The 25,082-nt window shown below is 41.5% G+C and overlaps 1 protein-coding gene across 1 annotated transcript in view; it reads right to left on the minus strand.

Annotated features, from left to right (window-relative positions):
• Positions 1-1,220: 1,220 nt before the first annotated feature.
• LOC136711054 (uncharacterized) overlaps positions 1,221-25,082 on the minus strand; it is a 28,656-nt gene continuing 4,794 nt past the window's right edge. Inside the window, exons 5-35 of the mRNA XM_066687026.1 lie at positions 9,083-9,142; positions 8,590-8,655; positions 8,280-8,360; positions 8,063-8,128; positions 7,860-7,925; positions 7,025-7,078; positions 6,715-6,795; positions 6,468-6,533; positions 6,265-6,330; positions 6,040-6,105; positions 5,837-5,902; positions 5,634-5,699; positions 5,430-5,483; positions 5,120-5,200; positions 4,863-4,928; positions 4,610-4,675; positions 4,407-4,472; positions 4,182-4,247; positions 3,979-4,044; positions 3,776-3,841; positions 3,572-3,625; positions 3,263-3,343; positions 2,998-3,063; positions 2,795-2,860; positions 2,570-2,635; positions 2,367-2,432; positions 2,164-2,229; positions 1,960-2,013; positions 1,650-1,730; positions 1,410-1,492; positions 1,221-1,235 (exon numbers count right to left, since the gene is read on the minus strand). Coding sequence (XP_066543123.1) covers positions 1,221-1,235; positions 1,410-1,492; positions 1,650-1,730; positions 1,960-2,013; positions 2,164-2,229; positions 2,367-2,432; positions 2,570-2,635; positions 2,795-2,860; positions 2,998-3,063; positions 3,263-3,343; positions 3,572-3,625; positions 3,776-3,841; positions 3,979-4,044; positions 4,182-4,247; positions 4,407-4,472; positions 4,610-4,675; positions 4,863-4,928; positions 5,120-5,200; positions 5,430-5,483; positions 5,634-5,699; positions 5,837-5,902; positions 6,040-6,105; positions 6,265-6,330; positions 6,468-6,533; positions 6,715-6,795; positions 7,025-7,078; positions 7,860-7,925; positions 8,063-8,128; positions 8,280-8,360; positions 8,590-8,655; positions 9,083-9,142 — 2,033 coding nt within the window. The remainder of the gene's footprint in view (positions 1,236-1,409; positions 1,493-1,649; positions 1,731-1,959; positions 2,014-2,163; positions 2,230-2,366; positions 2,433-2,569; positions 2,636-2,794; positions 2,861-2,997; positions 3,064-3,262; positions 3,344-3,571; positions 3,626-3,775; positions 3,842-3,978; positions 4,045-4,181; positions 4,248-4,406; positions 4,473-4,609; positions 4,676-4,862; positions 4,929-5,119; positions 5,201-5,429; positions 5,484-5,633; positions 5,700-5,836; positions 5,903-6,039; positions 6,106-6,264; positions 6,331-6,467; positions 6,534-6,714; positions 6,796-7,024; positions 7,079-7,859; positions 7,926-8,062; positions 8,129-8,279; positions 8,361-8,589; positions 8,656-9,082; positions 9,143-25,082) is intronic.

The following is a 25,082-nucleotide window of genomic DNA, read 5'->3' on the forward strand; positions in this document are numbered from 1 at the left end:
ACAAATATTAAAGGAAAGATTGGAGTACTGGAGCAGGACCTCCCTCAAAACTTAAATGGACCACAGGATTGGTTATTGAAATCTTTGGGGAGGAGGCTCGATGTTTCAGTGGATTGCCGGTGGGAGGGGGAGTGGAGTGTGTGAGCGCCAGTGGGAGGAGTCAGGTTCAGGCGCATCGTAGCAACTGTGTCTCAGGCCAGCAATTTCAGATAGACTTAAATTGTAAGTTAGCCTTGGGGGGAGGAGGCTAACTTCTCAGGCTAAGTCTTAGTCAGTCTTATTTTTCATGCAACTGACCAACTTGCATTAGACTAGTCTAACTGTCAAATTAAGACCAGTCTAATGGAGTTTTATGCAACCAGCCCAATCTGGATATAAGAAAACAAAATGAATAAGAGTAAAATAATAATAGTAAATTCCTGCTAAAATCACTCCGTCTCTCTCCTTGAAGATATAAGGGTGAATTCCCGTGCAAAATGAGCAAAGCAACACACAATCTTTAAAGATAAATTCTCAAATCAAAACAGAAATTACGAAACCAGACCACAATTAAACCAACAGCCTCGTATATAGCACTGCTTTCTACAGAACAGTTCTGTGACTGATATGATAATGCGGAACAAAAGAGGTCCACAGTTACCCTGAGTATATATATATCTGTTCAAAATCTCTAAAAGTGCTGCATTAGAAAAGACAACCACATTCTAAGCAAATGTGGCTGAACTGCAGTCAAGATCTCACCTGGACTGGTCTGTCCAGTACTCGGCCCTGTCTCAGTGTGTAAGGCACTGGTTTCTGTGTTGGGTCCTGTAAAGACAAAAATCCAGAGACAAGGGGACAGAGACACAACATCAGGTGAATGGCTGAGAATTCAAAACAAGAGGCTGTGGATTAGCTATAGTTATAGCCCTATTAAACCCCCACTCTTCTATAGTCAACACAGACAGACTGGAGCTCAGATCTTACCCAGAGAGGTGTGTGCAGTAGAGGCCTGAGACTCAGTGCCCGAGACAGAGGTGGTGTGTTGCACAGCTGGAGGAGAAGAAAACGGCTGGATTTCAAAGTCCAAAGTGAAACCATTGGTATGTTTCTCTTCACTGATGTATCGCTTTTGAATCTAGTTGTAAATTCTATCTCAGATTTAGAAGAACTGTTTTTCCTTGTCCTACCTGGACTGGTCTGTCCAGTACTCAGCGTTGTGTCAGTCCTTAATGGAGTGGTCACTGGAGTGATCCCTGACAGGTAAACAGACAAGACAACAAGGAAGAACAGCACTCCCATTACAATCAGGAATATATATATATATATATATATATATATATATATATATATATATATATATCTGTTCATAATCTCTAAAAGTGCTGCATTAGAAAAGACAACCACATTCTAAGCAAATGTGGCTGAACTGCAGTCAAGATCTCACCTGGACTGGTCTGTCCAGTACTCAGCGTTGTGTCAGTCCTTAATGGAGTGGTCACTGGAGTGATCCCTGACAGGTAAACAGACAAGACAACAAGGAAGAACAGCACTCCCATTACAATCAGGAATATATATATATATATCTGTTCATAATCTCTAAAAGTGCTGCATTAGAAAAGACAACCACATTCTAAGCAAATGTGGCTGAACTGCAGTCAAGATCTCACCTGGACTGGTCTGTCCAGTACTCGGCCCTGTCTCAGTGTGTAAGGCACTGGTTTCTGAGACAGAGGTGGTGTGCTGCACATCTGTAGAAAATCAAAACATCTAGATGTCACAAAACCCAGAGTGAATCACCCCTCTTTCTCTCTCTCTCTCTGACAATGTAAGGGTCAATTCCAATGCAAAATCAGCAAAGTGATCCACAATTAAACAAACAGCCACATACATAGTGCTGCTGTGTACAGAACTCTTCTGAGATCCTGATATGAGCTATTGATCAAAATGATAATTCAGCACAAAGAGGTCCACAGTTACCCTGAGTAGTGTGTCCAGTACTCAGCGTTGTCTCACTGCTGAAGGGCGTGGTGACTGGAGTGATTCCCGACAGGAAAACAGAAGAGACAACAAGCAGTTTGGTTACAATTGAAAATGAAAAACATATCTTCAGTAAAGCTGCTACATTAGATAATGCAAACCAAATTCTGAGCAAATGTGGGTGAACTGTTGCTCAGATCTTACCCAGAGAGGTGTGTGCAGTAGAGGCCTGAGACTCAGTGCCCGAGACAGAGGTGGTGTGTTGCACAGCTGGAGGAGAAGAAAACAGCTGGATTTCAAAGTCCAAAGTGAAACCATTGGTATGCTTCTCTTCACTGATGTATCGCTTTTGAATCTAGTTGTAAATTCTATCTCAGATTTAGAAGAACTGTTTTTCCTTGTCCTACCTTGACTGGTCTGTCCAGTACTCAGCGTTGTCTCAGTCCTTAATGGAGTGGTCACTGGAGTGATCCCTGACAGGTAAACAGACAAGACAACAAGCAGTTTGGTTACAACTGAGAATTTAAAAGAAAATGTTGTTAATGGTGCCACATTAATTAACACAACCAAATTCAAAGCAAATGTGGCTGAACTGCAGTCAAGATCTCACCTGGACTGGTCTGTCCAGTACTCGGCCCTGTCTCAGTGTGTAAGGCACTGGTTTCTGTGTTGGGTCCTGTAAAGACAAAAATCCAGAGACAAGGGGACAGAGACACAACATCAGGTGAATGGCTGAGAATTCAGAACAAGAGGCTGTGGATTAGCTATAGTTATAGCCCTATTAAACCCCCACTCTTCTATAGTCAACACAGACAGACTGGAGCTCAGATCTTACCCAGAGAGGTGTGTGCAGTAGAGGCCTGAGACTCAGTGCCCGAGACAGAGGTGGTGTGTTGCACAGCTGGAGGAGAAGAAAACGGCTGGATTTCAAAGTCCAAAGTGAAACCATTGGTATGTTTCTCTTCACTGATGTATCGCTTTTGAATCTAGTTGTAAATTCTATCTCAGATTTAGAAGAACTGTTTTTCCTTGTCCTACCTTGACTGGTCTGTCCAGTACTCAGCGTTGTGTCAGTCCTTAATGGAGTGGTCACTGGAGTGATCCCTGACAGGTAAACAGACAAGACAACAAGGAAGAACAGCACTCCCATTACAATCAGGAATATATATATATATATATATATATATATATATATATATATATATATATATATATATATCTGTTCATAATCTCTAAAAGTGCTGCATTAGAAAAGACAACCACATTCTAAGCAAATGTGGCTGAACTGCAGTCAAGATCTCACCTGGACTGGTCTGTCCAGTACTCGGCCCTGTCTCAGTGTGTAAGGCACTGGTTCCTGAGACAGAGGTGGTGTGCTGCACATCTGTAGAAAATCAAAACATCTAGATGTCACAAAACCCAGAGTGAATCACCCCTCTTTCTCTCTCTCTCTCTGACAATGTAAGGGTCAATTCCAATGCAAAATCAGCAAAGTGATCCACAATTAAACAAACAGCCACATACATAGTGCTGCTGTGTACAGAACTCTTCTGAGATCCTGATATGAGCTATTGATCAAAATGATAATCAGCACAAAGAGGTCCACAGTTACCCTGAGTAGTGTGTCCAGTACTCAGCGTTGTCTCACTGCTGAAGGGCGTGGTGACTGGAGTGATTCCCGACAGGAAAACAGAAGAGACAACAAGCAGTTTGGTTACAATTGAAAATGAAAAACATATCTTCAGTAAAGCTGCTACATTAGATAATGCAAACCAAATTCTGAGCAAATGTGGGTGAACTGTTGCTCAGATCTTACCCAGAGAGGTGTGTGCAGTAGAGGCCTGAGACTCAGTGCCCGAGACAGAGGTGGTGTGTTGCACAGCTGGAGGAGAAGAAAACAGCTGGATTTCAAAGTCCAAAGTGAAACCATTGGTATGCTTCTCTTCACTGATGTATCGCTTTTGAATCTAGTTGTAAATTCTATCTCAGATTTAGAAGAACTGTTTTTCCTTGTCCTACCTTGACTGGTCTGTCCAGTACTCAGCGTTGTCTCAGTCCTTAATGGAGTGGTCACTGGAGTGATCCCTGACAGGTAAACAGACAAGACAACAAGCAGTTTGGTTACAACTGAGAATTTAAAAGAAAATGTTGTTAATGGTGCCACATTAATTAACACAACCAAATTCAAAGCAAATGTGGCTGAACTGCAGTCAAGATCTCACCTGGACTGGTCTGTCCAGTACTCGGCCCTGTCTCAGTGTGTAAGGCACTGGTTTCTGTGTTGGGTCCTGTAAAGACAAAAATCCAGAGACAAGGGGACAGAGACACAACATCAGGTGAATGGCTGAGAATTCAGAACAAGAGGCTGTGGATTAGCTATAGTTATAGCCCTATTAAACCCCCACTCTTCTATAGTCAACACAGACAGACTGGAGCTCAGATCTTACCCAGAGAGGTGTGTGCAGTAGAGGCCTGAGACTCAGTGCCCGAGACAGAGGTGGTGTGTTGCACAGCTGGAGGAGAAGAAAACGGCTGGATTTCAAAGTCCAAAGTGAAACCATTGGTATGTTTCTCTTCACTGATGTATCGCTTTTGAATCTAGTTGTAAATTCTATCTCAGATTTAGAAGAACTGTTTTTCCTTGTCCTACCTTGACTGGTCTGTCCAGTACTCAGCGTTGTGTCAGTCCTTAATGGAGTGGTCACTGGAGTGATCCCTGACAGGTAAACAGACAAGACAACAAGGAAGAACAGCACTCCCATTACAATCAGGAATATATATATATATATATATATATATATATATATATATATATATATCTGTTCATAATCTCTAAAAGTGCTGCATTAGAAAAGACAACCACATTCTAAGCAAATGTGGCTGAACTGCAGTCAAGATCTCACCTGGACTGGTCTGTCCAGTACTCAGCGTTGTGTCAGTCCTTAATGGAGTGGTCACTGGAGTGATCCCTGACAGGTAAACAGACAAGACAACAAGGAAGAACAGCACTCCCATTACAATCAGGAATATATATATATATATATATATATATATATATATATATATATATATATATCTGTTCATAATCTCTAAAAGTGCTGCATTAGAAAAGACAACCACATTCTAAGCAAATGTGGCTGAACTGCAGTCAAGATCTCACCTGGACTGGTCTGTCCAGTACTCGGCCCTGTCTCAGTGTGTAAGGCACTGGTTCCTGAGACAGAGGTGGTGTGCTGCACATCTGTAGAAAATCAAAACATCTAGATGTCACAAAACCCAGAGTGAATCACCCCTCTTTCTCTCTCTCTCTCTGACAATGTAAGGGTCAATTCCAATGCAAAATCAGCAAAGTGATCCACAATTAAACAAACAGCCACATACATAGTGCTGCTGTGTACAGAACTCTTCTGAGATCCTGATATGAGCTATTGATCAAAATGATAATTCAGCACAAAGAGGTCCACAGTTACCCTGAGTAGTGTGTCCAGTACTCAGCGTTGTCTCACTGCTGAAGGGCGTGGTGACTGAAGTGATTCCCGACAGGAAAACAGAAGAGACAACAAGCAGTTTGGTTACAATTGAAAATGAAAAACATATCTTCAGTAAAGCTGCTACATTAGATAATGCAAACCAAATTCTGAGCAAATGTGGGTGAACTGTTGCTCAGATCTTACCCAGAGAGGTGTGTGCAGTAGAGGCCTGAGACTCAGTGCCCGAGACAGAGGTGGTGTGTTGCACAGCTGGAGGAGAAGAAAACAGCTGGATTTCAAAGTCCAAAGTGAAACCATTGGTATGCTTCTCTTCACTGATGTATCGCTTTTGAATCTAGTTGTAAATTCTATCTCAGATTTAGAAGAACTGTTTTTCCTTGTCCTACCTTGACTGGTCTGTCCAGTACTCAGCGTTGTCTCAGTCCTTAATGGAGTGGTCACTGGAGTGATCCCTGACAGGTAAACAGACAAGACAACAAGCAGTTTGGTTACAACTGAGAATTTAAAAGAAAATGTTGTTAATGGTGCCACATTAATTAACACAACCAAATTCAAAGCAAATGTGGCTGAACTGCAGTCAAGATCTCACCTGGACTGGTCTGTCCAGTACTCGGCCCTGTCTCAGTGTGTAAGGCACTGGTTTCTGTGTTGGGTCCTGTAAAGACAAAAATCCAGAGACAAGGGGACAGAGACACAACATCAGGTGAATGGCTGAGAATTCAGAACAAGAGGCTGTGGATTAGCTATAGTTATAGCCCTATTAAACCCCCACTCTTCTATAGTCAACACAGACAGACTGGAGCTCAGATCTTACCCAGAGAGGTGTGTGCAGTAGAGGCCTGAGACTCAGTGCCCGAGACAGAGGTGGTGTGTTGCACAGCTGGAGGAGAAGAAAACGGCTGGATTTCAAAGTCCAAAGTGAAACCATTGGTATGTTTCTCTTCACTGATGTATCGCTTTTGAATCTAGTTGTAAATTCTATCTCAGATTTAGAAGAACTGTTTTTCCTTGTCCTACCTTGACTGGTCTGTCCAGTACTCAGCGTTGTGTCAGTCCTTAATGGAGTGGTCACTGGAGTGATCCCTGACAGGTAAACAGACAAGACAACAAGGAAGAACAGCACTCCCATTACAATCAGGAATATATATATATATATATATATATATATATATATATATATCTGTTCATAATCTCTAAAAGTGCTGCATTAGAAAAGACAACCACATTCTAAGCAAATGTGGCTGAACTGCAGTCAAGATCTCACCTGGACTGGTCTGTCCAGTACTCGGCCCTGTCTCAGTGTGTAAGGCACTGGTTCCTGAGACAGAGGTGGTGTGCTGCACATCTGTAGAAAATCAAAACATCTAGATGTCACAAAACCCAGAGTGAATCACCCCTCTTTCTCTCTCTCTCTCTGACAATGTAAGGGTCAATTCCAATGCAAAATCAGCAAAGTGATCCACAATTAAACAAACAGCCACATACATAGTGCTGCTGTGTACAGAACTCTTCTGAGATCCTGATATGAGCTATTGATCAAAATGATAATTCAGCACAAAGAGGTCCACAGTTACCCTGAGTAGTGTGTCCAGTACTCAGCGTTGTCTCACTGCTGAAGGGCGTGGTGACTGGTGTGATTCCCGACAGGAAAACAGAAGAGACAACAAGCAGTTAGGTTACAATTGAAAATGAAAAACATATCTTCAGTAAAGCTGCTACATTAGATAATGCAAACCAAATTCTGAGCAAATGTGGGTGAACTGTTGCTCAGATCTTACCCAGTGTGGTGTGTGCAGTAGAGGCCTGAGACTCAGTGCCCGAGACAGAGGTGGTGTGTTGCACAGCTGGAGGAGAAGAAAACAGCTGGATTTCAAAGTCCAAAGTGAAACCATTGGTATGTTTCTCTTCACTGATGTATCGCTTTTGAATCTAGTTGTAAATTCTATCTCAGATTTAGAAGAACTGTTTTTCCTTGTCCTACCTTGACTGGTCTGTCCAGTACGCAGCGTTGTCTCAGTGCTTAATGGAGTGGTCACTGGAGTGATCCCTGACAGGTAAACAGACAAGACAACAAGCAGTTTGGTTACAACTGAGAATTTAAAAGAAAATTTTGTTAATGGTGCCACATTAATTAACACAACCAAATTCAAAGCAAATGTGGCTGAACTGCAGTCAAGATCTCACCTGGACTGGTCTGTCCAGTACTCGGCCCTGTCTCAGTGTGTAAGGCACTGGTTTCTGTGTTGGGTCCTGTAAAGACAAAAATCCAGAGACAAGGGGACAGAGACACAACATCAGGTGAATGGCTGAGAATTCAGAACAAGAGGCTGTGGATTAGCTATAGTTATAGCCCTATTAAACCCCCACTCTTCTATAGTCAACACAGACAGACTGGAGCTCAGATCTTACCCAGAGAGGTGTGTGCAGTAGAGGCCTGAGACTCAGTGCCCGAGACAGAGGTGGTGTGTTGCACAGCTGGAGGAGAAGAAAACGGCTGGATTTCAAAGTCCAAAGTGAAACCATTGGTATGTTTCTCTTCACTGATGTATCGCTTTTGAATCTAGTTGTAAATTCTATCTCAGATTTAGAAGAACTGTTTTTCCTTGTCCTACCTTGACTGGTCTGTCCAGTACTCAGCGTTGTGTCAGTCCTTAATGGAGTGGTCACTGGAGTGATCCCTGACAGGTAAACAGACAAGACAACAAGGAAGAACAGCACTCCCATTACAATCAGGAATATATATATCTGTTCAAAATCTCTAAAAGTGCTGCATTAGAAAAGACAACCACATTCTAAGCAAATGTGGCTGAACTGCAGTCAAGATCTCACCTGGACTGGTCTGTCCAGTACTCGGCCCTGTCTCAGTGTGTAAGGCACTGGTTCCAGAGACAGAGGTGGTGTGCTGCACATCTGTAGAAAATCAAAACATCTAGATGTCACAAAACCCAGAGTGAATCACCCCTCTTTCTCTCTCTCTCTCTGACAATGTAAGGGTTAATTCCAATGCAAAATCAGCAAAGTGATCCACAATTAAACAAACAGCCACATACATAGTGCTGCTGTGTACATAACTCTTCTGAGATCCTGATATGAGCTATTGATCAAAATGATAATTCAGCACAAAGAGGTCCACAGTTACCCTGAGTAGTGTGTCCAGTACTCAGCGTTGTCTCACTGCTGAAGGGCGTGGTGACTGGACCGGCTCCTGGGAGGACAACAGACACAGCAGAGGAGTCATGAGACGTCCAGCAGTGAAAAATGAAAAATGAAAAATACCTTTTCACTCGAAGGCATGTGTGCTGTGAGATTCCGGTGCCATAATGAGTTGTAGTGAAAGACTGCACACACAAAAATACACAAGTGAGCCTTCAAGCTGGGTTCATGTATGCCAATATGAGTACATCACACTACATAATACATGGGTTCATCACATTTAATCTACATTTCAAAATACCAATGAGATTACAGTTCAATTTAGCGTTTTGCATTGGTGTCAGTATTCATGGAGAGCATAGGTTTGTGAGGTTCGTGAGTGTGAAGCCCTCCATCCAAAGCCCCCTGTTAATAACACAGATCTCAATGTGAAGCACTACTGCTGCACCCATGTTCGTGGAGGAGTCTGCAGTGCATACCTTCCCCTGTCTGGGTGGTGGGTGTCTCTGCGCTGGGCAGCAAGATCAAGTGGCAGATTCCTACAGAGGGATAAAACGCAACAGCATTCAATCAACAAAATCCACAACCTCAGCTGGGTGAACTGACTTTAATAAAAAATAAAAAATAAATCTAATTTAAGACTGTACACCCAAAGAAACACAAGGCACAACATTTGTAGTGCAATATGGAAGAGACAGAATCCTATGAAGGATTTTTCAGGGTGCAGAATGTTGTTGTACTTTGTGTACAGCTTTGCAATATGTTTGCGTTATTGTTTGTCACACTGTGTTACACAGTGTTAGACTGTGTTGCAGTGGGTTAAGCTTTTTTGTAGTTTGTGATAGTTAGTAGCTCCCACATCTTTATTCCTATACAGAAGAAAAGTTTTCAGTCAGTAAAGAGTTACCAACCTGAAAAAAGTAGTAGAAGAAAAGCCCCCGAATCCATTAGTTCAATGCTTGGCTGTGAACAGACACACACGCATGAAAAACACTGAGTTGTTACAATCAGATTAAAACACAAAGACCTGCAAAATTCATAGGCACCTTCTATACATCTTTGGGTCAGGGCTGACTGTTTAGTGGGACGTACTGAAACCAATGACAGGGAAAGCTCATAGACTATAATGGAGGAGAAAAGAAGGATGTGGTATACCTTTCAAAACTGAAAATAAGACTGACCCCAGACCTTGTTCTCATAACAGGAGGAAGTGTGACACATAAGATTTACAGCTGCACTCTGGCATCAAATGTGTACAAATGCACAGGGGGGACGGTAAATAGTTACACTATGAGAGTACGTAGTGCCATGGAAAATAATAATAATAATAATAAAAATCATAATCACAACTTTTAACATCACCAACACCAATCAACATCAGCCTACTACAGGTTATTGTCATTAAAAAAAAACACAACTGATGGAGTCTATATCTTTTCTCTCTCGCTCTCTCCATTTCTCAGTACCTCTCCCTCTCGGGTGGTGATTGGTCAGCTCTGTCCCCTGAGACCAATGCTGTATTATTTCTCCAGTTCCGTTGGTGTGTCCGCCTGTGTCTGCCAGTACAATCCCTCTCTCCCCTTCCTCCGTCTGCAGTCTAGACACTACGTTCAGTTTCTGTGGACATCATTCAAATCTGGTCGCCACTCAGTCAAATCCAATCTGCATTCAAATCCCATCCTTATTTGCACCTGCAGTAAAATCGCAGATCAGGATGGTTTTTTTTTTTGGACCCATCCCATTCAAATGTAGCAAAATCTTTGTTGACTACAGAGTCAACAGTGTGGGAAACTGCCCTCCCCCACCAGCAATGATAGACTGTGCCCCAGATGACAGGCCAGAGCAAAACAAAAACTTTGACCTACCTGCTAATGGAAAAATACAATACTCACTTACAATACTCTCAGTGATTACTTGTTTCTCTGTCAGATCCTCCTTTCTTTTACTCTTCAAAATAACCACTATCAAGGACATGTTTGTGGTTTTGCTATAAATGTTATCATTGCCAGCAATTGAATTATTTTTTAGGCAAAGCGATCAAGAGCAGAATTCAGATGACAGGAATGAGGTATTAATATGTTTATCCTGTGGTATTCATACATCAAATCATTAACAATTGGCACCCATTATTGTGACCGCATTGTATAAACACCTCACACACACACACGCTAGCCTGCTTTGGTTTTACTATTGAACCCTTCACCACAAAATCAACAGCTTTTAATGTAAGCATACATACAGCTGTCAGTTCTAGACGCAATTTGTAAAAAGCTCAACGTAATGATAGTCTTCTGTCTGTAACGAGAAGTAATACATATTTATTGGCATCACAATAGTGCTTCCTACATTTTTTCAGTGGTGTCCCTGTCAATGTAGTCAGCTACAGGTGACAATGTTCCACTAGTTCTGCTTATTTGATACAGTTGTTAAAGTGAATAGCATTTCACATGGACCAAAACATCAACAACCACCACCAATCTGCTATACATAAAGTACAGCAGAGCATAGCCACGGTGTAGGCATTCATTTGTGTGTTTGGTTGCTTGTGTGATTGATCCATAAGGCAAGTGAGAACTGTGTTATACTTAAATAGATTAATTATTAAATAGGAAATACTGTGAAATCCTACTGACCATTTACACAGTCGAGGCCATAATTTTCCTGTAAAAACAAATCCCCTCTTTCCCACACAGCTGCAGCACTGAGGCCAGTCAAATTGTTGCTCTTGTATGCAAACAATCATGTCCTTTGCATTGACGTCTCTCAACACTCTTGTTTTGGTTTGTTTGTTCTGTGTTGTTTCAATCTTCTTATTTTACAATCCTGCATGCAGGCTAATGACAGGAAAATTAACTGGCACTGACATACAGACACACCACGCTTTGCACAGACTCGCTACAGCACCTCTTTATTTCTTCAGTCAAAAACAAGGGATAGAAGGAAATGGTGCACACACTCACTCCCCCTGACTAAGGCTTATGCCGAACTAGAGAAAAATAATCCATATCATGCAAGAAGAGAAACCATTTTTAAGATGAGAAAAACATATTTGTTGTTATCACAACAAACATAAAATAAGCATACAAACAAAATCCTTTTAATTGTAATTCAATTGTATTCAATATGACAAGACTCGTGGTCACTGAAAACCATCTTAAATTCACACAGATCTTTTCTGCTGAGGGAAGCCTCTCTAAAGACAGCCAATGTTTTGAAGTGGGGGGTAAAGTCGTAAATAACCAGCCTATATAAAATTTTTATTTCGTTATCAATTAATGTTATAATATCAGTCAATATTGTTTATAATGAATGTTAGGCAGAAACACATCACTATTGATACTATTATATGCATGTCTTCATTTTGTATGCATGCTAACAAGGTATGTTAAAATATGTATTAGTGTTTTGTTTTTTGGAACTATTGCCAAGTTGGTGATCCCCCACAGTGCTGCACTTTCTGTAAGAATCAGTTATAAATCACAGAGCTCACCATTGGATTGGTAAAAGGATATAAGAATATGGATCAATGTATTTCTAATGCGGCAACCATTACCAATAATACAAATAAAAAATAAAATTACCTGATACAAGATGATCACTACACTGCCGCCAATGCATCCCAGTAGTACTCCATTGCTCGGTCTTTTGGCTAATAATACTCTTAGCTTGTTTAATGGCTGAAATTCCTCTATCACGCCTGATTGTATCAGTGGTAGTTTATAAAAAGATCATCCTTTCACATATCCTTTCCATTGCCCCTGCCTGTTGTGACAACCCAGCACACAACTTTGTAGCATCATAGATTAACTTTGTCATACTGCCTTTCAAGTAACCGATTAGTTTACCTGCCAAAATGGCGACTGTTTTGGTTGTGATTGTTATTGTATATTATGCTGTAAGATTTTGATTGTAATGTATTGTAGAGCTTTGAGTATAAGAAATGCGCTTTACAAATAAAATGTATTATTATTATTATTATTATTATTATTATTATTATTATTATCTAGTGGTTAGGATGTAGGCCTGACAGTACCCCCCATCCCAACGGCGCCCCCTGGCACCCTAGAACTGTGGCTGCGGGTTCTACCCCGGGGACGTGGGGCAGGAGCAGCAGGATGGGCTCCATGGAAGTCCTGGATAAGGGCAGGGTCCAATATATCAGAAGCAAAGACCCATGATCGTTCTTCAGGGCCATACCCTTCCCAGTCCACCAAATATTGGAGGCAACCGTGGCGGCAACGGAAGGTCCATTATAAAATCAATTGAAATGTGGCACCAAGGACGCTGGGGAATAGGAAGCGGTGTTAGGAGACCGGCAGGAGACTGGTGTGATGATTTGGACTGGGCGCAGAATTGACAAGCCTTGACAAATCGGGTAACATCCCGCACCATGGAAGGCCACCAGAACTTGTTCTGAACGAGAGATATAGTAAGATGTATTCGGGGATGCCCAAAAGCTGGAGTCGTATGTAGCCATTGAAGTAGCCGGGAAAGGATTTGAGTTGGAACAAAGTGCGGTCGGCGGGACAGTTGGGTGGAGCTGGATCGGTGATAAGAGCTTGTGCAGGGTTCTTGCACCATTTTTAATGTAAAATTCAATGCTTTTTAAGACCTTTTTAAGACCTCAACAAATATAATTTAAGACCCAAAAAATGTCTAAACAACGAAAAGATGAAACGCAACCAGACGTCAACGTCTGTAGCTAGCTAACGTAATGTAAACGTAAAACTTATATTAATGGCGGAGTCTCTCATTGTCTAATACTAAGTTAACCCTCAGAGGTCTGAGCCAATTTTTCCTGTTTTTACCACTTTTACATTGTAGCTGATAAACAATATGCATTTGCTTATAAACCGTTTTATATCAATTTTTTCAGAACAACCTCTGCTAAATGCATTTTTCATAATGTACTTATAAGACAGTATTTGAGTGAACAATGTGCAATACAAAAATAACAGAATTCTTTTTTTATTATTATTATTGATTTGACACCCGACAGTAATAGTGATCAGTTTTGACACTTAGAACATGTTCTTCAAAGCCATAGGTATTGAAATATGCATTGTTTTTCAATAAACTATATACATAACACTGAAATAATGCACCTTTTTTGCAAACTGACTCAGGAGAACATTGAGATTCTATTTTCCCTGAGTTATTCAGGTCCCTCAGACATGCCACTGAGCAAAGCTGGGACTCTCCAGGAAGTGGCAGAGGGGCACCTGGCATGCCAGTGAGTTTTATTATATTTTCTGCTAACCTCACAATCTTGATCAGCTTCTGTTTTCCATTGCTGGAAAAAAAAATCTAATTCTGTTTCTTTTTTACTTTATTGCACATTGTCCACTTATATGTAATATAATAATATAATATATACTGTATTATAAGTACATAATACATGCATACATGCATAGCTGAAGCTGTTCTGAATCCATAGATACCACATCAGTAGCATCTATAATAGCTGAGATATGAGCTGAATTGTATAAGCCCCTCTCCCCCTCCTCCCCCATCTCTGGCGCTGCTCGGTCTGTAACCCGACACTTATCAGCTGAGACAGGTTTTATGGATTGGCAAATAAAGGCAGATCTCCATGGCTCATGACACACACAGTAACATCCTCTCCATTGGTCAATTCCAGCCCCATGTGCTGCACTGCGCACTGAATTTCTAAAACCAGGAAGTGCGCGATGTAAAAAACCGCACATTGCTCTTTTCAGCACGTCTTTATCTCAAATTGTTTCTCCAATAATGAATAGTTTGTAATTGATGCACGAATTTTGGGCGGATCCGCCTAAGTCGTCCTTTAATCAAACAAATACACGCTTATTAGACGTTTTTAACTACCGTGCCACTGTGCATGACAATTTTCCCATCAGCCTTAAACGCACCATCTGCAAATTTAATACCCACAGCAAATTTACAGTAAATTTAAGACAATTTATGACCTTAATTTCCCAGATTTTATTTTAAGACCTTTTAAGACTTTTTAAGGAGCCGCGGGAACCCTGTTGTGTTATTTGATCCATAATATCCCATTGTATGGGGTCCAGAATGCAAGTAGAGGGGAGAATAGATTGAACAGGCAGCGGAGCATAATCTTTGTCTTTGTCTAGACGAGAGAGGGTCTGCTTTGGTATTTATTGGTATGGGGCGATATGTAATAGTAAAATTGAAGCGAGTAAAAAACAGAGACCAGTGAGCTTGACGGGGATTAAGTCTCTTGGCCGACTGGATATATTCCAGGTTACGGTGTTCCGTAAGCACTAGGAAAGGATGTTTGGCACCCTCTAGCCAGTGCCACCACTCTTCAAACACCAACATGATGGCCAGAAGTTCTCTATTCCCGATATCGTAGTTTTATTCTGCAGGAGAGAGTTTTTTGGAAAAGAAGGCGCATGGGAAGAGTTTGGGAAGTTGGCCACTCCGCTGGGAAAGAACAGCATCGACTCCAGATTCCAAAGCATCTACTTCAACCACAAAAGGCAGGGAAGGATCATGATGCATTAATACGGGAGCTGTGGTGAACAGGGTCTTCAAACGATGGAAAGCGTCATCTACAGTATCCGGCCAGGGCAGAATGCGAGCCGATTCCTTCAGCAGGGAGGTGAGGGGTGAGGCAATGGTGCAAAAGTTTCAAATGAATCTTTGATAGAAATTGTCAAACCTCAGGAAGCGCTGTAGTTCTTTAATAGTGCTTGGCCAAGGTCAGTCAGTTACTGCACGTACTTTAGCAAGATCCATTTGTACTCCAGAGGAGTCAATAATATATGAGAGAAAGCCTATCCGCTGTCGATTAAATTCACATTTTTCTGCCTTTACATAAAGGCCGTTCTGTAAAAGACATTGAAGAATCTGTTGGACATGGGAAAGCATGTTCAGTTAGCGTTGTGGAATAGATGAGAATGTCATCGATATATACTATAGCACACCGATTGAGAAACCCCCTCAGTACCTCATTAACAAAGGCTTGGAAAACTGAAGGTGCGTTGACTAAGCCAAACGGCATCAGGAGCTACTCGTAGTGGCCACTGCTAGTGTGAACAGCTGTCTTCCATTCATCCCTGTTCATTCCGGATCAGATTATATGCGCTGCGTAAATTGAGTTTAGTAAACAAACAGGCTCCTCGGACCTGTTCCAGCGCAGCTGGCACTAGAGGCAATGGATAGCGGTATTTTACCGTGATGTTGTTGAGCCCTCGATAATCAATACAGGGACGTAGTCCTCCATCCATCTTTGATACAAAAAAGAAACTTGCAGCTGCAGGGGAAATTGAGGGTCGAATTATGCCAAGATTTAAAGCTTCTGATATATATTCCTCCATGGCCCGTGACTCTGGGAGAGAAAGGGGGTAGATGCATCCTCGAGGTGGAGAGGTGGTGGGCAGGAGGTTGATTGCGCAGTCCCATGGTCTATGTGGCGCTAGTTGTGAGGCTTGAGCTTTACTGAACACTGCTGCCAAATCCTTGTAATCCGATGGAAACACCAGAGGTGCAGAAAGAACAGGACTTTCAATATGAGTTGCCCAGCAGGGAAGAGAAAGACAGTGTGAGAAACATTGAATGCCCCAGGAAATTATCTCTTTTTCTGTCCAGGAGACAACTGGATTGTTGTTTACTAACCAGGGGAGTCCCAGAATGATGTCCGTTCCAGGGGAGTCTAAAGAAAGTGATTCCGTATGAAGAAGACCTATCTAGAGAGTGATGGGGATGGTCCTCTGTGAAACGGGATGCATGCTGATGGGCTGGTTGTTCACGGCTTTCACTTGGAGTGGTGGAGAACATGGAAGGATCTACTGTGGAGCGGTGCATGAAGTTCCCCGAGGACCCCGAGTCTATTAGAGCAGACACATAAAAATCCTCCTTAAAAAATGACACTGTCCGGTACTCACGGTGGATCCTTAGATCTACCAGGATGAACAGGGCAGTTTCCTCTAAAATGTCCTGATAGGCCACAGTAGAGACAAAGATGATATTGTACTCTTCTCTGTCTCTCCTCTGCTGTAATATGGGTCTGGTCGAGCTGCATGAGTTCTACGTCGGATGCGGAGGTGGGCATCTGTGAGGTTCTGGGCAGTTGGTGAAACTGGTCAGTGGTGGGTCTTTAACAGATTGTCGAAACGGACCGCCATCTGGATAAGCTGTTTGTAAATCATACGACCTTATTTTGGCAAATATATACTGAAATGCATATACCTTCCTAACTGAGAAATGTAGGCTTGTGCTAAAGGACTTGAAGTTTTGAGTTTTACGAGGCCTGTGCTCACCAAAGTATGACAGATAACACGCCCATGCTGGAGACCCCACAACTGACACATGGGCTGCCATGCCCCGTCTCCAGAGAGACCAGCATCACATTCCAATTGAAGATTTCTTTTGTGAAACACAGACATTCAAGGCACTTTATATATTCCATAGACCAGGGAAACAAACCCAAATACAAACTACGTGCTGCTAAGAGATGTGTTCCCAGCTTCTTCCTCAGTTTGATAACAAACAATAAAAGGTGACTTAAACCTAACTTAATGACACTTAAGTAATTCTACCTCAGAACCAAAACATGCTCAAGCTATGTTCGGTCTTAAAAGATAGACCATTAGCTAAAACAACCATTGGACCATTTATATTTCACTTACCACGCAACATTAACATTTGGTAAGAGAAGTATTCACATATCCTAATTGATCCACCACTGACATGGGCATCAGACCAGCCTCCCTCCCCTGGGATTCCAAAAAGACTCAAATGTAACATTACAGAAAAAGACCACCTGGCTTGTTTGGTATCACCTGTAAGGTCCTGCTTTGAGGGACTTGAAAATGTAATTGATAGAACTAAAACTTGACAATATAGAGAATTAGAAACTCTAGGTAACATTTGAACCATTTTCACATTCCTCAAAGCCATCACACCCCCAACACACATTCTGTAGGAATCAAGGGAGAGGAATGGCAACGACTGCTTCAATTGGAATTTAAATTGTATTACCCCAAACTTGACCAATCAGAAGTTGGGAGTAAAGAGATTAGAATCTCTTTGTCTAAAATGTATAAAAATAGAAAGCTAAAACTAGCAATTCGGAGTGGCACAATTTGGAGTGGAACAACCTGGGAGATGAAACCAAAGAGACGAAATCCAGGAAGACTGAACGGAACCATAACCATAACTTCTCCACCAAAAACCTGAAAGCTTTGCAACCGTCCTCAAGTCAAAGCAGTTTGCCAGCCCTCCCCACTTTCGACTGTCTGCATAACTGACTCTCAGTAAACCACACAGGTAGTATATTTCGTGTACTAGTCAAGAATTAGGTAAACCACAATTACATAAATCCTAGTTGTGTATGAGATCTAAATTGTAGGAAAGGCTAGCATAATCATAATACTTGTTTGTTATTTTACATGTTTTGTGCCTCGAGTCAAAACTCGAGTATTGGATAGATCTCCTCTCACTCTTACTTTTAATATTATCCACCCTACTTGTCTCTATCCTATCTTTGCAAATACAATTTGTCCATATATGTTTATTAATAAAATGTAAATCCTATTTGAACGAAACAGCCTCAAGGTTAATTCATGCAGAACAACCTCACTGCTAATCTGAATTCGTATTAGTAAATATTGTGGCAACTTGCGTGTCAACCAGGTCTCGTTTTCAGAGGACTTGATCGCTGTGGGTTGTATGTATGGGGGTCACTAGATAATAGGACTTTATTCAGCAATTATTATTTCTTCGGATATTGATACCAGATAAAACAGAAACTCTAGTTTAAAATCCTAAAACAATCGAAAGTACTTACTAATAAAACAATAATTGTAATGATAAATTAAAACAATTTGTCCATTGCAACATTTTGGCTGCATCTTATCAGATCAGCATCCTCTCATTTCACTAAACTATTTACACGTTTCAGTCCTAGGGAGTCTTCCCGGCATGCCAACTTCGACTTTAGATCCGGGTGAAGACCCCCTCTGAACACTGTAATGAGCGCCCTCTCATTCCATCCACTGCTCACTGCCAAGGTCCAGAACTTAAGGGAGTATTCTGCCGCCGACGAGGTTCCTTGAAGTAGGGAAAGTAGTTGCTCACCTGCCTCTCTTCCCTCTGCGGGATGATGAAACACATCCTTCAAATGTGCTAAAAAATCTGGGAGGGAGCAAGTGATGTCTTCTTGCTGCTCCCATATAGCTGATGCCCACTGTAGTGCTTTTCCAGACAGAATGGTAATTATAAATGCTATTTTTGCCGCATCAGTAGGAAAAGAGTTTGGCTGATGGGCAAAATATAGCGAACACTAGAATAGAAACCCATCACAGTGGTCTGGAGACCCGTCGTACATGCTATTATGTTACTGTTTCAAAAGCTATGCATTAAAAAAAATAGGTTTTGTTCTCTGTAATAATTTTTATTATTTTTATTTCTGAAGAAGACCAGTCAGACTCACCGTCTCTACACCGTCACCATGTTGTCTGGCACTGTGGTCACTGGCTGCACAAGCTGCTCTGACTGACCAGTCTTCATAATATTTTTCACTGGCTTCTTGACATATATTATGCAGCACACTGCAGCTCACTACCATTTGTGTTGTCAGTGCCAGACTGCAGTCATTTCTCTTCAGCAGACACCACCACCATCCTTTGAGTCTGCCAAAAGCATTTTCTACCACTGAACGTGCCCTGCTCAAGCAGTAATTGAACACTCTCTGCAACTCAGTAAGCCGTCCAGTGTCAGAGTATGGTTTCAATAGCCAGGGTTGCAAAGGGTAGGCTGGGTCTCCGATGAGGAGTAGATTTATGTCCATATTTCCGATTTGGTAAGCCATGTCACGAAATAGAACTCCTTGACTTGCCAGTGCCCACAGGTTTTATTTTATTAATACATGGGCATCGTGTGCACTGCCAGGAAATCCTGCACAAATGTCCCAAAATCTACACAGAGGTCGTGTTTATCAAATATTTCCCGTCATTGACAAAAATTTTTTAGCAGTGATGGAAAAATCTGAAGGCCGACCGTCATTTTGATGGATTACACGGAAGGTGATCTATTGTAACTTGTAACTGTAATTCCAGCCCCTGTCTAGTTGGTGGCGAGTCCGCATATTAATTAGCTATTATCTAGTATTGTCTCATCTTTGATCTCAGTGCATGACATCTTTGTCCTGTGTAGCTTTAGTCACGGCTACATACAAGTGTAAAAATGTCACGGCAGCTGAGTGTGAAAAGTTTTGTAGCGTTAAGGGGGGGTGTATTTTGATAGAGCATTCTAGCCCTTAGCTGGAGCTCTGATCAATAGAAAACCTCTCCCCCAAAGTTACCAGAATTCCTGAGCTCATCGGCCCATGAACTGTTCTACGTCAAAGTGACAGTTTTGGGAGTCGGCTCACCTAGAATGGGCCAAATGGCTTGGAATCCCTGCTGTGAAAACATCTGGGGAATATGGCCTGGAGGTCATAAACCCCTTTGAAGCGGGTGAGAGCCGAAATCCCGAAACAGGCAAACCGGCATTTCCAAAAGATGGCATGGATTGACATCAGGCATAAATCGAGCCTCCTCCAATAGGACACTGGGGGCTGGCACCGCAATCCAACCTCGCAAACTCAAGAACCAATCGCCTATGATCTAAAAGGCATAAAAGGTAACGAACAGTACTTTTTTTCTCTCTCTCTCACCTGAACCAGTAACTCGCTGCCACAGCTCAACCTGTAGCTCTGTTGCCAGAACTGGAACCAGAAACCAACCAAGTCTTTGCCGGCAACAGAAGAGTTAAACTGGGAGAAGGAGATTGAGCCGTACGAAGAATTCTTTAAAGAACTTTATTAAGTAAAGAGCTTTAGAAACTGCGCCTGCCCGCCTGTGCCCACCTGATCAGTGGAGTTACTACAGCTGGACAATTGACTAAGTCGACTGTATACGAAAGTGTCAGTCATTTAAATAGCTATTGAGTCTTAAGAAACTTGACCCTTGGAAACAAACAGGGCCCTGCTTTCCTCAAAGACCTCGTCTTCAATTAACTACAGCGGAAACCCTGCTTGCAAAGATGATTTTGTGCACAACCTTGGAGCCTTCAAACCAGTGGAAAATCTGTTTGGAAAAGACTCTACTTTCGCATTTGCATCTTTTACATTTATAAACACATTGCCTGAAATCTGTACACTTTAGATTAAGTATAACCTACTATATTCTACCAGAGCAGCGATATCTTTCTTGAAGTGTGGAGCCCAGAACTGTCCACAGTATCCAGATGAGCTCTAACTAGTGCATTGGACAGTCTGAACATCACTGCCCTTGTTCAAATTCTACACTTTTGACAATATACCCTAGCATTCTGTTTGCCTTTTTTAATTGCTTCCCCACATTATTTGGATGGAGAAAGTGAGGAGTCTAGAATCCAGATCATTAATATAGATTAGAAACAGCACAGGCCCTAATACTGATCCCTGTGGAACTCCACTAACAACCTCACTCCAGGTTGCTGGCATTTAGACTAAGTCCCAAGGTGGAAATTTGCTGGTGTTGACATAATGGCATAAACCCATTCACACAGACCTTGCCGGCATTTGTTTCAGTGTGAATGGGGTTCATGTTACGCATTGATCAGTTCCTTATTTGTTTGTCCCTGCAGCTCTACATGAAGCAAAAGTTTACAAATGCTGGCTTAGCGGTCCCTTGTTTCTACATACCAGTGAAAAAATATGAGTTCTGAACGCTCACAGATGCGATTGTTGTTGCGGCTGCATGTTGGGGTGTGAAGTGCTGAGCTCAGGGGTGAGTACATTTTAATGCATGTTGACCATTCTGTACTATATATTTAATCTTATAACCTGTGCAATAATTGAATATCAATGTTTAATTATCTGTGTTTATATAGTTGGCTTAAAAATACTAAATATAGGACTTTTAAGACTTTAATAATTGTAATATCTATATTATAGTGATATTAACATTATTACATTTAAATTATATACTTTAGTTTGGTAAATATATAAAACATACAAACACAATCTACAGGAACATTTCATATCTGTTCAACAATATTTTCTGCTGAGAACACAATATATTTTATTTTATATCCATTTATAAAAACATGAAATAATTATTTTAGTTTTCAGCAAAACAATAAATATAAAAACAAAGTAAAATGTAAATCCAAAATGTTCAGATGTAAAAATGAATGTATATGAAATAATGAAAATAATCGTATTAAAAAAAATAATAATAATATTCTGAAAATATATTAAAAAGTCAAATATTGAATATAAATAAATACAACGAATAGATAAGTGTTCCTTTTATTTGTTTTTATGTTTACAAAAATAAAATAAAAAATGTGTGACGTTATAAAATCAACTTATACAGTGATATTTATTTTCTCGTATGAATATTATTTTTGGATAATATACCTCAATGTGTATGTTGTGTTGTGCCTCATTTATAAAACACAAGCACGTATTTATTGATAATAATTCCTATTTTCGTTAAGTATTCAGCTTAATATACAGAAACATTTTAAAAATACGTGTGTTTTAGAAATTTATTTTTAACTATTGACGTCTTTGTGTTGAAGGGGCCATGTGGGTGAATAATATTACAGGCAGCTTTTTTCAAGTAGTAATTTGTTTATGTTGTGATAAAAATATTAATCGTTTTTTTGGCATTTGATGGGTTTAAAGTGAGGGAAATGCAGAGAAAATACCGTGTGTGCGTGTGCGTGTGCGTGTGTGTGCGTGCGTGTGCGTGTGTGTGCGTGCGTGCGTGTGTGTGCGTGCGTGTGCGTGTGTGTGCGTGCGTGCGTGTGTGTGCGTGTGTGTGTGTGCGTGCGTGTGCGTGTGTGTGTGTGTGTGCGTGTGTGTGTGTGTGTGCGTGTGCGTGTGTGTGCGTGCGTGTGCGTGTGTGTGCGTGCGTGCGTGTGTGTGCGTGTGTGTGTGTGCGTGCGTGTGCGTGTGTGTGTGTGTGTGCGTGTGTGTGTGTGTGTGCGTGTGCGTGTGTGTGCGTGCGTGTGCGTGTGTGTGCGTGCGTGCGTGTGTGTGCGTGTGTGTGTGTGCGTGCGTGTGCGTGTGTGTGTGTGTGTGCGTGTGTGTGTGTGTGTGCGTGTGCGTGTGTGCGTGCGTGTGCGTGTGTGTGTGTGTGTGCGTGCGTGTGCGTGTGTGTGCGTGTGCGTGTGTGCGTGCGTGTGCGTGTGCGTGTGTGTGCGTGCGTGTGCGTGTGTGTGCGTCGAAAACACGCTCAGTCCAGGAGAAAATAACAGTTTAGCATTAACATTATTTAACAAACATGATAGATCCAACGTATTCCTGCTTTATAACAAAGGGGCTAGTGGTATTTTGTGGAACTGGTCTGTGGTATTTATTCAGCCCTTAGCAAACGCTGTGTTCACTTTGATTGATCAGTCTGTCTCCTTACCACACAACTCTGCTACGTGAAGTTAAATGTTACACCCTAATTGCGGATTTATTATTAATTTTCTTTCGCAGACGATTAAAAAAATATATTTTCATGCATGAAATTAACAATTTAAGCAACCATCAGTGGCTCAGTGTGCCTTTTAAACTTGTATATAATGTTCATGTGTCAAAATGAACCTGCAACTCTGACTACCAATTTTGTAGGACAATGCTAACATTTGTCATGACAAATCAATATTAAATGCATGCAATTAAAATAACTATATAAATGCATAATCGTGAATTAATTTAAATGGAAAGACTAAATCTAATTGTAGACTACTAACTTCATAAACAATACAAATTCAATGTATTTTAATTTATATTATGTATAGCACCTCCTCTGAATGTATGGGCTTTGATAATAAGTAAAAGCAGGCTCTGATAAAAACATCTGCCCTGGTGTGTAAATTGGTATTGGCCAATGTATTACATAATGAAATGGGCACTGTGTCTATAATGCTCATATGTTAGTCTTGGGATAGTGATGTATATGTGGAGTATTTTTATATAACAGCCATTACTTTTGTGAAAGAATACAGTATATTAAAAACGGATGATGTTGAACCGAACAACTATGTTGTAAAATGACTTTTAAGAATGCACCTGAGCTCGGATGACTTACAGTACTGGGTCCATTGTATTTAATGCCCACTACACAACACCACTGCTGCAGCCTACAGGTGTGCTACCTGAATCAGCGCAGACTCCTCTGCCATCGCCTACATTATACTGTACAGAACGTTCAACAAATCTAGCATTTACTGAATAGATGCAATATGAGGCCAAAATGATGAACAATGTTTTCACACAAAAACGGCACACGCTTACATATTCAAAGTCACAACAACTTCAACAAATCCTCAGAGTCTAATCCATTTTCAAATACAGGGATATTATACCAGTAGACACTGGGGATAATACTGTGCCAATCAATGTCCTATAACCAATGTTGTCTTATGATTAAAAGAGAAATTCACAGAAATATGAAGAGTTCTAACAAATTAGTCTATACAAGAAAAAACAATCCAGAGATATTCCCCTTGTCAGGGAATATCCAAGTCTGAATAAGAAGCACATTTCCATATTGAAATAGTGAGTACAGTGGTACCTATGGAAAAGTCTGCAGTGAAGGAAGGGAAGTTCAGTAAAAATAAGAAATGCATGCAAAGTATGAATAATGCCATTCTGCCATAATGCCAACACAAAACTACATTAAACTGCTGACACTTGTTAGGGGGTGCAGGGGAGCCCCAAAGTCTAAAGAAACTTACAATGGAAATGTGGTGCTGTAGTTTAACTTCCATTCTATAATTATTCAGTTGAAATATGGACTGATCCTACTTTATACTGTGTTGACTAATGCTGTCAAGATTCCAACAGACTTTTTTTTTTTCAAACAATTTTTTTTTTGACGCACAAACATCTGATTCTCACTGAATGAAATGTTATTGTGTATGAACAGATTACTTGGCTCTCCACCTGGGCTGTGTGAGTGTGCTGGTGGGATGTAGCTGCAGTGAAGCTCTTGTCACACTGGACGCAGTGCTGATAACCCCCCAGTGTGTAGGCGGCGGGGCAGGTGAGGGTGCGCTGGGTGTGCAGGAGGGTCCTGAGCACTGCTGTCTGCTCGGGGGCAGGAGGCTCTCTGCTCTGATTGAGCCAGACCTCAGCAGGGTGAGGTGCTCCTGCTGGTGACACCTCTTGATATGGTTGTGTAGGAAGAGCAGCGCAGTGAAGGCCATTGAGCACTGAGTGCAGGGAAACACCCGAGAGGAGATTGGCACACCTGAAGAGAGAGAGAGAGGGCGGGGGAGCTTAATACACTACAGACACACTGCTGTACAGACACTGAACTGAGAGAGATGGGTGGGAGAGAGAAAAACCTTCCAGACGGTGCGAGAGCAGTGAAAACAGATGGAGAAGGAGGGGTACACAGAGACGTGGGTCTACAGCTCCGCTGCCTGATGCTTCTATGGTACTGCCTCCTGCAGCTCTGCCTCCCGAACTTCCTACAGCTCCTAAGACTCCGCCTTCTACGG

The sequence above is a fragment of the Amia ocellicauda genome, chromosome 15 (genome assembly GCF_036373705.1).
Source record: "Amia ocellicauda isolate fAmiCal2 chromosome 15, fAmiCal2.hap1, whole genome shotgun sequence".
NCBI lineage: Eukaryota > Metazoa > Chordata > Actinopteri > Amiiformes > Amiidae > Amia > Amia ocellicauda.